This window comes from Lemur catta, chromosome 8 (assembly GCF_020740605.2).
Source record: "Lemur catta isolate mLemCat1 chromosome 8, mLemCat1.pri, whole genome shotgun sequence".
NCBI lineage: Eukaryota > Metazoa > Chordata > Mammalia > Primates > Lemuridae > Lemur > Lemur catta.
In genome coordinates this window covers 54,631,000-54,647,656 of record NC_059135.1, presented here as the reverse complement: position 1 = coordinate 54,647,656, position 16,657 = coordinate 54,631,000, and the positions used below count along the sequence as shown (strand labels likewise).

Sequence of the window (16,657 nt, the reverse complement as noted above, 5' to 3'; positions counted from 1 at the left end):
TATGTTGCTTATTTACTATGTGTAGACATTTTATATTATATAAACTCACTTAATCCTCACAACACCCCATGAGATGGATATTACTATTATTATCCCATTATCCCATTTTATGGATAAGGAAACTGAACCACAGAGAGATTAAGTAACTTCCCAAGCTTGGACAACTATTAAGACTGTACTCTAAACATCTAGACTATACTGCCTCTCATGACAAATGTCATAATGGAGGTAGCCAAAGAAAATACTTACTGATTAACTGCAATAAAGAACTACGTATATGAAACAGGGCAAGAGAAATAAGATGATAAATGTAATGATTATATATAGAAAATTATACAATAAGAAAGAATTCTTGGTATCTATTTGGACCCTAGAAACAGCCTATTATTTAAATGGGTTATATAATAGAAGTAATGTTGCAACACACAGGTCTTACCTTGGATCTACAGAGAATGGCTTAGCTCAGTGTTTTTTAAACTAAAGGTCATAATCGCTTTGTGAGTCATGAAATCAATTTAGTTAGTTTAATCCACACTTAAAAAGAGAAAGAAAAAGAAACAGAGTAGAATAAAATAAATGGAAAACATTGGTGTACATTTCACACGGCAAATAATGTACAGGAAGCTTTTGCTACTGTTTTATATATGTGTATATGTGACATCATCATGTACTGGTCCAGGATGTAAACTGCATTTCTTATTGTGGATCATGCCACTGGCCTAGCTGATTTGGTTATATAATAGGCATTTACTGCTTCCTTATAAATTTCAGAGATACCTTGAAAACTTCCTACACACTTAAACCAAGAACAGTGTGGAGTAAGGAATGAGTTTTCCAAGTATTAATATCCGTGTAAGTTACTCAATATAGACAGATTTCTGGGCCATGTCCCCAAAGCATTTTGAGTATCATTTCCTGTCAATACCCCCAAAACTGATAAATGTACTAAGTATGATTTTAAAAGACTATAGGCGGAATGTAAAATGGTTTACTTGCTATGCAAAACAGTTTGACAGTTTCTCAAAAACTTAAACAGAATTACCATATGACCCACAATTCCACTCCTAGGAATATACCCCCCAAAATTGAAAATAGGGACTCAAACAAGAACATGTACACACATGTTCACAGCAGCACTGTTCACAAGAGCCAAAAGGTCGAAACAGTCCAAATGTCCATCAGTAGATGAATGAATAAACCCATAGTAGTGTATTAAACAATGGAATATTATTGAGCTGCAAAAAGGAATGAAGTATCGATACGTGTTACAAGGTGGATGAACCGCCAAGACATTATGCCAAGTAAAAGAAGCCAGACACAAAAGATCACATATCATATGATTCCATTTCTATGAAATATCCAGAATAGGTAAATCCACAGAGATAGAATACATATTAGTGGTTGCTAGAGGCTGGAGGAGTGGGGGTAAACTGCTTCATGGATAACGGATTTTTACTTTGGAGTGATGGAAATGTTGTGGAACAAGACAAAGTTGCTCGTTGCACAAAATTGTGAATGTTATTAATGCACTGAATGGTTCACTTTAAAATGGTTAATTCTGTGTCATGAATTTCATGTCACGAAATTATTAAAACATAAAAGACTATAAGTAAAAATAAAGTCAGATATAAGTACTAGTAATAAAAATTTCCAGAATCTGGAAGTCAAATCTTTCTCAGGATATGAGAAACTGAATAAAAGGGGTTATCTTTATCTTTTCTTGAAAAAACAGCTTTAAAAGAAGGTCATAGAGAGTAAATCATCCTTACTACCTAGAGGCTAAAGGGAAAAATGAATTGTAGACAATTCTGAGCAATATCTCTCAGAGAAAACTGACATGTACTTTTCTATAAAGATGTTTAAAGAATCAAATTCAGCAAGAGAAAAAACACTATTCTTAAACTGAAAGAAAATAAGGAAGAAAGTGAGAACTTTTGGACAGCACTTTGGACTTGAAGGAAGGGGAGAACAAACCAGTTTTAGTTTAACTTGTGAATCTTCTCTTAAAGAAGAAGAAGGAAGATGATGTGAGCCACCTTCCTCTTCCCTTGGAGGAAATTATTTTTATTATTAATAGTATGTATCCATGTTGGCAGAGCGTTCACTAGAGGTTTCCTGGTGCAGGCTGGCTAATTCCTTGGCGGGGGCAGGGTATGCCGTGGAAGAAGATGCCTATTTAGACTAGATCAAGGGTTTTCAAACTGTGATCAGCAGAGCCCTGAAGGTCCTCTAGGCTGCTAGAAAAAGTGAGAGGTAGGAAGAAACAGAAATGGAGCTGTTGATGACCCAGGTTCATTCTGAGCAGGTTTGCCTCATCTTTTAAACCCTAGGATTCCACATTAAAACTTCACTTGAAAAAAGTTTTGCTGCTAAAAATAAATTTGAAAACCATTAGATTGGATCAAGGTTCCCAAACTTGGCTGCTCAGCAGAATTACTAAAAGAGCTTTTTCAAATTAAAAACTCCTGGGCTATACCTCTAGACCTAGTGAAACAGTAGCTCCTTGAGGGATTTTCCTGCAGCCAGCCCAAAGCTAGCCCATGGGGTTTAAGAAGCGCTGGACCAGATGACCCCTGTTTTCCTGAGAGAGTTTATGACAAAACAGAACTTAAATCAGTAGGCAAGAATCTCAAGTAAAAGAGCAGGTGGTAGCAGATGGAAAAAGAGAATTCAGACAGCTAAATCACCAGGGTCTAATGAAGGAAAAAAAAAATTGGTAAACGAAGAGCTTGCCTAGGACCAGAAGTTCCTCTGGAGATTTAATTGCCTGGCAAAGGGCCCATTTTATCTCACAGCATACAATAACTATCCACATTGGTGATGGTAGTCAAAATGGTTTAATTCAGCAGCTGCCCAAAAAAGCACAATGTGAGCTGCATATGTAATTAAAAAATTTCTAGTAGCCACATTAAAAAAAGTGAAAATAGATGAAATTAATTTTAATACTTTATTTAACATATATCCAAAATTTCATTCATTTTAATATGTAACTCAATATAAAAATTATTAATGAGATATTTTAATTTTTTTTTTTCCTGATATGGAATCTCGCTCTGTTGCCCAGGCTAGAGTGCAGTAGTGTGATCATGGGCCTCTGCAATCCTGGGCTCAAGCGATCCTCCTGCCTCAGCCTCCCACGTAGCTGGGACTACAGGCGTGTGCCACCACACTCAGCCTTACCTTATTTTTTTGTGTTAAGTCTTCAAAATCTTACAGTACATCTCAATTCAGACTAGCTACATTTTGAGTGCTCATATGGCTAGTGGCTACTGTATAGTACAGTATAGGACTAATTAATTAAAAAAACAACATATTTCCTTCTAAACTGATATTTTGTTGCAATAAAAACAAAAAGTCCATGATCACCTTCCCAGCTCTAAAGATGCTGCTCCAGAGGCTAGTCTGACAAGAATTTTGTCTACAAATCTCATACCCCACTTCACCTCTTCAGTCCTGGCCATCAGCAGTATCTGTCCTCTGGACATTTTCACCTGAAGGTATTGCTCACAAATCCTATTCAAAATGTCTAAAACTAAATTTACAATCTTTCTTCTAAAATAAAAAATCAATTTACCTCTTGATTTTCCTATTTGTATCAGTCACCTAAGATCAAAACTTCAGAGTCAAATCTACCTGTTCCTTTATTCTGTGCAAGCACCAAGTTCATTTATTCTTCCTTCATAATCTCTTTCTCCCTGGCCCTTTCCTGCTTTCAGTTCTCCCTGCTGATATGTCCAGTATACTTTTACCAAATATGCATACTTAATACACTATGTATAATGTCATTTCTCTTCAATGGCTCCATAATGCCTTATACTTCAGCTACAAATTCAGGACCATGAACAATCTTCATTCCACTCACATTTTTGGCCTGTATCATTCCAACCTTATCTTTTGCCAGTCTCCTAAAATAGCCTTTTTTTAGAGCAAATTATCCTGTGCACTGTCTGTACAATGCCTTATACTTCCCTCATCTCGGGGTTTTATGATTTTACCCACCTAGAATGTCCTTACTCCAGTTGACTTATTCAAATCATTATTCAACAAATATTTATGTGTCAGGCACTGTGCTCTGTACTGGAGGTAGAATAAATTCAGGCATACCTCAGTATGCTTCAGAGATGTTGCATTTTTTACAAATTGAAAATCTATGATAACCCTACACATAGCAAATCTATGAGTGCCATTTTTCCAATAGCATGTGCTCACTTCTTGTCTCTGTGTCACATTTTGGTAATTCTCGCAATATTTCAAACTGTTTTGTTATTATGATATCTGTTATGATGATCTGTGATCAGTGATCTTTGATGTTACTGTTGTAATTGTTTGGGGGCATCATGAACCATGCCCATATAAAATGCCGAACTTAATCAATAAATGTCGTGTGTTTTCTGGCTGTTCTACTGACCATCTGTTCCCCATCTCTCTCCCTCTCCCTGGGTCTCCCTATTTCCTGAATACAACAATATTGACATTAGGCCAATTAATAACCCTACAATGGCCTCTAAGTGTTCAAGTGAAAGGAAGAGTCACGTCTCACACTTTAACTCACAAGCTATTAGTAGAAATAATTAAGTTTAGTGAGGAAGGCATATCGAAAGCTGAGGTAAGCCAAAAGCTAGGTCTCTTGCACCAGTTAGCAAACTTATGAATGCAAAGGAAAAGTTCTTGAAGGAAATTAAAAATGCTACTCCAGTGAATACATGAATGATAAGAAAGAAAAATAGCATTATTACTGACACAGAGAAAATTTTAGTGGTCTAGACAGAAGATCAAGCCAACTATAACATTCCCTTAAACCAAAGCCTAATCCAGAGCAAGGCCCTAACTCTCTTCAATTCTGTGAAAGCTGAGAAAGGTGAGGAAGCTGTAGAAGAAAACGCTGAAGTTAGCAGAGGTTGGTTCATGATGTTTAAGGAAAGAAGCCATTTCCATAATAGGAAAAAGTGCAAGTGATACAACAAGTGCTGATAGAGAAGCTGCAGCAAGTTATCCAAAAGATTTAGCTAAGATCACTGACGAACCTGACGACATTAAACAACAGATTTTCAATGTAGGCGAAACAGCCTTCTATTGGAAGGAGATGCCATCTCGGACTTTCATAGCTAGAGAGGAGAAGTCAATACCTGGCTTCAAAGCTTCCAAGACCAGGCTGACTTTCTTATTAGGGGCTAATGCAGCTGATGACTCTAAGTTGAAGCCAATGTTCATTTACCATTCTGAAAATCACAGGGCCCTTATGAATTACGCTAAATGTACTCTGCCTGTGCTCTAGAGATGGAATAACAAAGCCTGGATGACAGCAGATCTGTGTACAGCATGGTTTGCTGAGTAATTTAAGCCCACTGTTGAGACCTATTGCTGAGGAAAAAAGATTCCTTTCAAAATATTACTGCTCATTGACAATGCACCTAGTCACCCAAGAGATCTGATGGAGATATACAAGGAGTTTATGTCATATTCCAAATCCTTTGTTGTCATTTCAACTTAGTTGATAAAGCAGTAGCAAGATTTGAGAGGATGGACTTCAATTTTGATAGAAGTTCTGTTGTGGGTAAAATGCTATCAAACAGCATCACATGCTACAGAAAAATCTTTCAGGGAAATGAAGAGTCAGTTGATGTGACTAACTTCACTGAAATTGCCACAGCCACACCAGCCTTCAGCAACCACCAACCCGATCAGTCAGCAGCCATCAACACTGAGGAGAGACCCTTCACCACCAAAAAGATTACAACTTGCTGAAGGATCAGATAATTTTTAGCATGTTTTAGCAATAAAGTATTTTTAAATTAAGGTGTGTACATTTTTTTTTAGACATGATGCTACTGCACACTTAATAGACTACAGTATAGTATAAACATAACTCTTACATGTAATAGGAAACAAAAAAATTCGTGACTCACTGTATTGCAATATTTGTTTTACTGCAGTGGTCTGGAACCAAACCCTTTCCCCCACTTTAAGAAATCGTCCTGAGGCCAGGCACAATGGCTTACATCTGTAATCTCAGCACTTTTGGAGGTGGAGGTGGGAGGATTGCTTGAATCCAGTAGTGAAATACCAGCCTGGGCAACATTTTTTTACCTCTATAAAAAATTTAAAAATTAGCCAGGCACGGTGGGGCACACCTGTGGTCCCAGCTACTCAGGAGGCTGAGGTAGGAGGATTGCTTGAGGCCAGGAGTTCCAGGCTGCAAGTGAGCTGTGATTGCACCACTGCACTCTAGCCTGGGTGACACAGCAGGGCTCTGTCTCCAAAAAAAAGGAAAAAAGAAAAAAAAAAAAGAAATCTTCCTGACTTTGCACAGACAGAAATGGTTTTACATTACTGAGTTGTTCTCATAAGGCATATAGTCTACAACACTCCCTGGACCCTTACATCTTGCTGCCTTGTATGGCAAATTATTAACCTTTTTTTTTTTTTTTAATAAATATCTATCTTCCCAAGTAGTGTGGATTTCCTGAAAGTGTGGATGAGAGTCATACCAACATGTTCTCCATGGTGCTCAGTAAGCAGCAGGTACTGAATACACATTCGTTGATTGACAAGTATTTTTACAAAAGGAAGGGCCTGTGGAGCAGGAGGAAGGGCCCCACCTCACGCCTACCCAGTGATAGGCTGGCAAATCAAGAGCAGAGGTAAGAAGGAAGGGCCTGCAAGAACCCCAAAGCACTAAAAGCACTTGGGAAGTTTCACTTTTCCAATTTCATTTGCAAAGAAGTTTAGAATTGGCAACAGTTAAGTCAGGATTAGTTACCCTAGCTTTTGGACCTCTACAACGTGAGTTAGGTGGTCAGCTTTAAAAATCCTTTCTTGGTACTAAATGAAAACAATACCACTGGTGATATTTAATAAACATATATAATATCAGAGCTAAAAAGAAAACTCACCACATGTTGTGTTCAAAAACTTTGGCTGGGTCAGTTAAAATCCTTGATCCCAGAGGGGCCACTGGATGGTACCCACTTTGGTATCTGTGTGGCACCTTTCCTAGCCTTAGGCAGAAAGTGGAATTTCTCCAAATAATATTCATCCTGAGCAGTACCTGAGAAGTTACAAATGATTAATTAGTCATTATGGATTGCATGGTGTATTGTTTGTCTAATAGCCAAAATCTGGTCCCTAAGGTTTACAACCTGAGAAACAACATGAAAACCAAAAACTTTTACATGAAAAATAGGCATGACAGCTTCTCTCCTGAGGTATTTTCCGGACAGAAAAGGGGAAAAGAATATTTAGGGTAGGTGACATTGGCCAGCATTATTTCTATGCCACAGCCTTGATCAACTTTGCTTTGCTGGGTATTTGTTTATTTAATTTTTAGCACATGGCCAAAGCATGTAAACCCAGATCCTGAATTTTATGTATTATATTAAGGACGGTTTTTTTAAAAAGAGATTTTCTTATTTTGTTTTGGGAATTCTAAGCAAACGTATTTCTTGAGAATATTTTGTGACCACTAGACCAAATACCCAAGTATAGTAGAAAAATAAGAAAATAAACCTATAAGTCTCATTCTTCATGCTGAACTGAATAATATGAGAATCAAATAAGTAAATAAATACTATATTAAGACAGAATCTCAGCAATTCTTAATTCTAACGATCCTGTATACATATATATATATTTAAGAATAGTAACACAGTTGCAAAATAGATTTCCCTATATAAAATGCATGCTTAAATCCTAGCTCAAGAGAGTCATTAGTTGATTAGCCCAAATCCATCCTCATTTCTGGAAGAATAACTTAAACAAATATTTAAAGAGTATGTCATCTTAATTATGTACTAGTAAATATGTCACTTTAAAATCTTTATGGAAAAGTATTAAAAAGATGCTTTAATGAGCTTATATTTTCCAATAAGAATTCACTGTAATACTGCTTGACATATCAGCTATTCATCACAACATTCAGCCTAATGCTGTAAGCTGTCAGGTAGAAACAGATGCTAAAAGGTGTGTGTACATAATATGCATTAGGGACTATTGGAGGTGCTATTAGGCATAAAAATACCATGTGCTGTACACCCTTTACTCTCTTACTGAAAATGAATGGGTTTTAAGACTGTGAATTCCAAAATGAACTGCAGAATGTCAAAAATATGTCATTGTCTTTTTAAACATAAAAGTCAAAATTTCCCTTTTGGAAAAAAAAGGGGGCTTTGTTATACACATCAAAAATATTGTAATGGTTCCATTCAAATGTGACTAACAGTGATGAGAAACGAAACATTCAACAGCTAGTGCAGATGCGCCTTGTTTGTCTTCCTTTCTCCACTAAATGCAAGCTCTTTGGGTGGAGGCAAATGAAGTGAAATGCTCCACCCACCACTACCTTCATCCTGATGTGTCTTTGTTCTTTTTCCTTGCCAGTGTTCCACACAAGACTAGCAAAACCCTACCTGCAAAATTATTTTTAGAGCTCTTTCTGCACTGAATATAATTCATAAAATCTTCTGAATGCTGAAAAGTAGAAACTGATTACACCTAGAAAGAGAGGCAATTCATGCTCAAAAGAGTGAAATGATGTAAACGTTTCCCACCCAGGAAAGCCAAATCAAAATGAAATTTCAATCCTTCAAATAATCATGTGATACTTATCTATATCTATCTATATATAGAAGAGGAAGAGAGAAGAAAAAAAAGGCAAGAGTGTCTCTCACTATAAATGACCAAGAACCTCTGTGGACAGTCAGAGACAAAAGACATAACCAGACTGGATATTAGGCAATTTAGGAAAATGTCAGAGAAGTGTGTGCCTTGCTGCCTGCTAGCCTGTGGAGAGAGCATTGTGTGGCCAGGGCCTAAATATGTGGTTCCCTGCTTAGGCAGCTGTTTCTCTAATTAACCACACAAACATATTTATGTATTTCATTTATTTATCTGTAACAGACACACACAGCCTTGTGTTGCTATTTATCTTTTTTATTACATAAGAATATAATAAACTTATATAAAAGAAAATATGTAATATAAATACATAATAAAATTATATAAATGCCTTCTTAACTAAATTGCTAGCTTCTAGAGGCAGTACCAAGTTGCTCATGAATTGTTTGACTGGTTACATAAAAATAATGATACTTGTCTGACTTAAATTTAATTGCAAGGAAGTTATTTCATATTTTCCAGGGTAGCTCCTAAGATCCTTGCAGGGAGAAAGAAGGAAATGACAGAAGAGTGGGAAAGTATACAGGAAGCTATCCAGTTATTAACCACAATGATTAACAAATATCTGCTTTATATTATGACTACTATGTTAGCTTAAGGTTTACTCCGTCAGGGTTTCATTTCGTGATGGGAAAAGAAGAGAAGGGCAGGGCCAGCCCCAAACAGAATTCTGGTAAAGGAAGTTGGTTTCTGCCACCAGAATGACCCACTCCCTTTATGTGCATTCTCTTAACTCTCTTTTGGCATACTCTAATTTGAATATGAGCTTAACTAAGATATTATTTGCATAATGAAACTGTGTGGATATGTAGCATTTTTATTTGAAATAACACAAAGAAGTACAGTTTAAAATATTCCATTCACTCAAAAGAAGGCAAGGAAAGAAGAACAGAGGAATTAAAAACAGATGGAACAAATAGAAAACAAATACCAAGATGGCATATGTAAACCCAATCATATCAATAATTTCATTAAATGTAAATGGACTCCAATTAAAAGGCATAGAATATCAACTTGGACAAAAAAGCAAGACCTAACAATATATTGTCTATAAGAGAACCACTTTAAATATAAAGACACAAATACATTAAAATTAAAAAAGATGCAAACACTGCATGAGAAAGTTGGTGGGGCTATATTAATAAGGAAAGTAGACTTCAAGAAAAAGACTATTACAGAGATAAAGAGGGCATTTAATAGTGATAAGAGCCAATTCATCAAGATAACATAGCAATCTTAAATGTGCATGTAACTAATAATAAAGCTGCAAAATGAAGCAAAAATGGACTGAACTTTCTAAAAGGAGAAATTAACAAATTCATAGTATAATAATACTTGAAGATTTTAACAACCCTGTTTCAGTAATAAATAGAACAATCAGCTATCAAAAATTCAATAAGGTTATAGAAGATTTGAACATTATCAACTTGACATAAATTACATTTATAGATAGACACTATATCTAATAACAGCAGAATATACATTCTTTTTAAGTGAACATGGAAACTTCACCAAGGTAGACTATATAGGTTGGGTTATAAAATAAGTTCAATAAATTCCAAAGTATTAAAATCATACAGAGTATGCTTTCTGATTTTAACAGTATTAAATGTTAATATTTTTGATGAATTGATTCATTAGTAAATATGCCTCCTTATCTCTGGTAATAGTCATTTTTTTGAAGTCTACTTCATCTAATATTAATACAGCCCCACCAGTGATCTAATGTAACACTGTGTAAGTCATGCATTTAAAAAAAAATTTTAGTCTATTTATGTGTTTACACTTAAAGTGCTTCTTTTATAAGCAGCATATTGCTGATCTTTGCTTTTTCATCCAAATTGACAATAATATCTAGAAAAATTCCCAAATATTAAGAAATTAAGCAACACCCTGGTAAATAACCTATGGGCCAAAGACTAAATCTTAAGGGTAAATAGAAAATATGTTGAACTGAATGATAATGAAATCTCAAAATATCAAAATTTGGAGGATTCAAATAAAGCAGTTTTTAGAAGGAAATTTATAGTTTTAAATGCTTCTATTAGAAAGGAAAATGATCTCAAATCTGTGATCTCAACTTCTATCTTAACAAGCTAGAAAAGAGTAAATTAAACCCAAAGTAACTAGAAAGCAGGAAATAATTTTTAAAAAGCAGAAAACAATGAAATAGAAAATGGAAAACACAGAAAGTATCAAAGTCAAAAGTTAGTTCTTTGAAAAGGTTAATAAAATGGATAAACTTCTGGCAAGACTGATATCCGAGATAAATTTCCAGTAACAGGAATGAAACAGGAGATGTCACCACAGACCCTACAGATGTCAACAAGCTTATACAGGGATATTATAGGCAATTTTATTCCATTCATTAGATGGGACAAATTCTTGAAAACCACAAGTCAGCAATAATAACTTAAAATAACACAAGAGAAAATCTAAATAGTCCTAAATTTATTAAATAAGTTAAATTTACAATTAAAATCAAAACAAACATCCAATAGGAGGGCTATTTTTTTTTTTTTTTTTTTGGAGACAGAGTCTCGCTTTGTTGCCTGGGCTAGCGTGAGTGCCGTGGCTTCAGCCTAGCTCACAGCAACCTCAAACTCCTGGGCTTCAGCGATCCTACTGCTTCAGCCTCCTGGGTAGCTGGGACTACAGGCATGTGCCACCATGCCCGGCTAATTTTTTCTATATATATTTTAGTTGGCCATATAATTTCTTTCTATTTTTAGTAGAGACGGGGTCTCGCTCTTGCTCAGGCTGGTCTCAAACTCCTGACCTCGAGCGATCCACCCGCCTCGGCCTCCCAGAGTGCTAGGATTACAGGCGTGAGCCACCATGCCCGGCCTGGGAGGGCTATTATTAAAAAAAAAAAAACAGAAAATAAGAGGTATTGATGAACATGTGGAGAAACTGGAACCCTTATACATTACTGTTGGAATGTAAACGATGCGGCTGCTGTGTGAAACAGTATGACAAATCCTCAAAAAAAAATTAAACATAGATTTACTATGGGGTCCAGCAATTCTACTTCTTGATATATACTCAACAGAAGTGAAAGCAGGGACCAAAGAGATATTTGTACCCCTATATTCATAGCAGCATTGTTCACAGTAGACAAAAGGTGACACAAGTATCCATGGAAAGACAAATGGATAAACGAAATGTGATACACACATAAAATGAAACATTATTCAACCTTAAAAAAAAAAGGAAACTTTGATGCATGCTACAACATGGGTTAATCTTAAAGACATTATGCTAAGTGAAATAAGGCAGTTTAAAAAAGGGCAAATATCAGCCACGCACGGTGGCTCATGCCTGTAATCCCAGCACTATGGGAGGCCAAGGCGGGCGGATCGTTTGAGCTCAGAAGTTCGAGATCAGCCTGAGCAAGAGCGAGACCCCGTCTCTACTAAAAATAGAAAGAAATGATTTGGACAGCTAAAAATATATATACAAAAAATTAGCCGGGCATGGTGGCGTATGCCTGTAGTCCCAGCTACTCGGGAGGCTGAGGCAGTAGGATTGCTTGAGCCCAGGAGTTTGAGGTTGCTGTGAGCAAGGCTGACGCCACAGCACTCACTCTAGCCCGGGCAACAGAGCGAGACTCTGTCTCAAAAAAAAAAAAAAAGGCAAATATTATATGAAACCTCTTATATGAGGTTCTGAGAGTAGTCAAGTTCATAGAGACAGAAAGTAGAAAAAGTTGGTGCAGTGGCTGACACCTGTAATCCTAGCACTCTGAGAGGCTGAGGCAGGAGGATCACTTGAGGTAGGAGTTCAAGACCAGCTTGAGCAAGAGCAAGACCTTGCCTCTACCAAAAATAGAAAAAATTAGCCAGGAGGCTGAGACAGGAGGATTGCTTGAGTCCAGGAGTCTGAGGTTGCAGTGAGCTATAACGCCACCATGACTGCACTTCAGCCTGGGTGACGGAGCAAGACTCTGTTTTAAAAAAACAGAGTGGTTAGCAGAGGCTGGGGGAGGGTAGAATGGAGAATTAAGTGTACCTAATAGGTGAGTGGGGGGAGGAAATAGGGACATGTAGGTCAAAGGATACAAAGTTGCCCCTATGTAGGATGAAGAAATCTAGAGGTCTCATGTACCACATGAGGACTATACTCAATAATGTTGTATTATATTGGGGATTTTTGCTACAAGAGTAGGTTTCAGATGCTCTTGTCTCACACACACAAAAAGGGTAACTATGTGAGATGATGTATATGCTAATTTGCTTGACTATGGTAACCATTTCACTAGGTATATGTATATTAAAACATCTTGTTGTATACCTTAAATATACACAATTTTAAAAGGAAGCTAGACAAAAAAAGTTTTTAAAAAGTACAGTTTCATTTGGGGAAAATGAAAAAGTTATGGAGATGGGTGGTGGTCATGTTTGCACAGCAATGTGAATATACTTAATGTCACTAAATCCTATACTTAAAAAGGATTAAAATGTAAATTTTATGTTATGTATATTTTATCACAATAAAAAACCTTCTCACAAAGAAAACTGCAGGCACAGATGTATTCGCTAGTGAATATCAAACATTTAAGGAAGAAACACCACCAATCTTATACAGACTCTTTCAGAAAATAGAACACTTCTCAACATGTTTTATGAGGCCAGTATAACTGAGATAATTGCACATTTGTGTGAAGAGAAGGTTTAAATACTGGCCACATTGTTACACTGCAGTTTTCCCATAGACTTAGTGCTTCCCATTATAGTTTCAAGTTATCAAGTATTTTTCAGGAATAAAACTTGAGGACATCTAAAAGGGGAAACCTGGGTAAGACTTTTCTCGGCATGTCTTGGTGTGCTTTAATTGTGAAGGCTCATGTTTAGTTTGCATTACTCCAGTTCAGAGCAGAGAAAAAGAAAGAAGGCAACAGAAATCTCCACAAATCCTGGTGAAGTGTTTGACTTTTTATTTACTGTATGAAAAATGTGAAAATGTGGTCCTGACCTGTCACTTAGTTCAGACTAATTCTGCCATCAAATTCTAGTGTATGTAATCAAATGCCATTTCTTCTACTTACTTTGCCTATAGGTTTCCACTGTCAGCTCACCATCCTATAGTGATTCGTCCTCTTGAATCCTATAAAGGCCAAAATGAAACAGAATGAGCATGACTTGAAGGCCGTGGCCCTCCGAGATCTCAATGCCAAGACTCAGTCATGAATAGTCAATTGGCTAAAGCAATCACCAAGGAGGAGACGCGGAGAGGAAGGGAGGCTCATACAAGTGTGAGATTGACAGAGTGTCATTATCAATAGCATTTATTATGCTACCAAGTATAAAGAAGTATACAATGAAAAGCTAACAGACTTCCTATCAGCTCCAGGTGTAGGTAGGTATGTGCCTATTTTAGAAGGCAAGGAAAAGAACAAATATATAAAATGACTTCAAGGAGAAGATGATTTTAATACTTACCAGTTTTCCGAGCCAACCACCACAATAAGCTTAGTAGCAAAAGAAGAAGTCTTTTTTTTTTTTTTTTTTTTGAGACAGAGTCTCACTCTGTTGCCCAGGCTAGAGTGCCGTGGGATCAGCCTAGCTCACAGCAACCTCAAACTCCTGGGTTCAAGCAATCCTCCTGCCTCAGCCTCCCAAGTAGCTGGGACTACAGGCATGTGCCACCATGCCTGGCTAATTTTTTTTCTATATATTTTTAGTTGTCCAGCTAACTTCTTTCTATTTTTAGTAGAGACGGGATCTTGCTCTTGCTCAGGCTGGTCTCGAACTCCTGAGCTCAAACGATCTGCCCGCCTCGGCCTCCCAGAGTGCTAGGATTACAGGCATGAGCCAGTGCACCCAGCCAAGAGGAAGTCTTGATAGAGAAGTACAACATGTGGGGAGCAGATCTCTGCCCCAACCACAAATTTTAGCTAAATGCTTTTCCTTCTACTAAAATGGAGCCCTTTTTACAATAATTCACACATCTGCCTGACCATACCAACAAACTATAACATAATCTACTAGAACAGGTAAAATGTATGTTACACACATGAAAAAGTGCTTCTTAAATAACTGCAAATTTTATTTTTGTGGAGCAATAGTTTTAATAATTTTTTACTATTAAAAGGAGGATTTTAGTTAAAGGAAATACTCCAAAGTATATTGAAAGAAATATTTTAGGAAGTAAAGGACCAAATTCCAATTTATCTTTCATATAAATCTTAATTTAAAAAAAATTATGTATTTACCCTATGTGAGGTCCTGTTCTAAGCATTTTACATACAGTATATTATCTTATTTAGTTTCCATTCCCCTATCAAGGGGTACTATTTTAGGAAAAACCTATAAAGGATGAAGTAAACTAACATGCTTAATTAAGGACACCCACATAAAAACTGGCTTTGATTTGAATCTAAGCAGTCTAACTGGAGAGCCCATGCTCTACCTTTCCGTACCTTTCTTTCTTTTCTTTTTTTTTGAACAGCTTTGTTATCCATATATGTATTATTGACTCATTTGCCTTCTACTTTTGAATACCACATATACAAGAAGGATCATGGTACTAATTCTCCAGTTTTTACTAGGGTTGCTAATTTGTTGCAACTGATTTAAGGAGGCCCAGAATGCCTTCTCTCCCTTCATCTCTCTCAACTCTATTTCTCCTCTTGGGCCTTAATCAAAGAGCAAGCAATGCCACTGGGAGGCACGTGCCCCCAAATTTAGGAGAGCACAGTCATTCTCTTACGGGTACTCAAATCTCAAGACACAGGCAAAGGGCTCTTGCACCACCTAATTAATGCAACATCTTAACACCCAGTTCTCACTGGTCTTCTGTTTTTGCACAGCTGAGGAGTATAGGTAAGGAAAGGTTTCTTAGTTCCCTTGCTTTTTAAGTTTGATCCTAAGATTGCCTTCTTATATTCTAATATTAATACTATTAGAGGAACACCAAAGAAACAGTAAATAGTACTGTTGTTTGTGTGAATCTAAAATGATTATCCTTGGAGCACTTTGCTGGCTCTGGAAAGAACTCTTTGTAAGACTCCCCAAGAATGATTCCCAGTTGTCTCAGCTTGCTGAAACCCTAGGGAAAGAAACTGCTGTTAATCATACACTAAATGCCTGTCCACCATTTAAAAGTTAACTCTCTCTCAATGTTTCTTGAGTTCTGAGCATCCTTTAAGTAAATAAATTAGGGAGATATTCATGTTTTCACCTTTGTAACTGTTCAGCTTTTCTTCTCAGCTTGGAAGCTGGTACAAAGGTTTCATTCAGAGGAGCAAACATCATCTAGATAAAGCTGCACTAAACATTACTGGAGAGGCTAGAATTAATGAGAACAAATTAAAGTACTATTGTTGTAGTCTTTTAGAGAGTGAAAGCCAACAGGTAAGGAACACTTAAGTCTGAACTACACTGCAGTAAAAACTGAAGCTTCAATTAACTCTGGCAATTTCAGAGAACTCCGAGGGTGACCGTCTGCCAGGCGAACAGCTCTGGCAACTCACACATCTTGTTTTAATCTTGCTTTGGATGGTTATAATTTCAGGGTATAAATAAGGTCATTAGCAAGAAGAGAACAACAATAATTACAGTAAGTATTTGCAGAGCACTTTGATCACACTATGACGTCAGTCACTGCAGCTTCACAATGGGAATCTCATGCTTAGTGTTTGCTCTCCATGACTGCCCTGAAAGGCGACTATGTGATGCTCTCACTCACACAAAAAGAGGCTACTGGGATGCAGAAGTTATTTCTTTAAAGGATTTCATGTAAGCCCATCTCAAATCTTAATCCAAAATATATGAAGTGTATACCATTCTAATTATTCTACAAGTTGTCTCCAAAAGCTTTATGCCAGACCCCAAGTAATCAGTTTTAACTTACCTGGCATTTCACACTTGTCTGTGCTACAGTAACTTTTGGAGTTGTTAACCAAATTTAGTGGGCTGATAAAGGATATTAAGTTACATTCATACTTTATGTGCTATCAGTCCTTCCTTACAAGTGTGGTAAA

At 36.8% G+C, this 16,657-nt stretch overlaps 1 protein-coding gene across 1 annotated transcript in view; it reads right to left on the bottom strand.

Annotated features, from left to right (window-relative positions):
- The window catches only part of METTL8 (methyltransferase 8, methylcytidine), a 75,294-nt gene that overhangs the window by 39,691 nt on the left and 18,946 nt on the right, over positions 1 to 16,657 (bottom strand). Inside the window, 2 exon segments of the mRNA XM_045558922.1 lie at positions 6,894 to 7,048; positions 13,721 to 13,779. Coding sequence (XP_045414878.1) covers positions 6,894 to 7,036 — 143 coding nt within the window. The 5' untranslated portion in view covers positions 7,037 to 7,048; positions 13,721 to 13,779.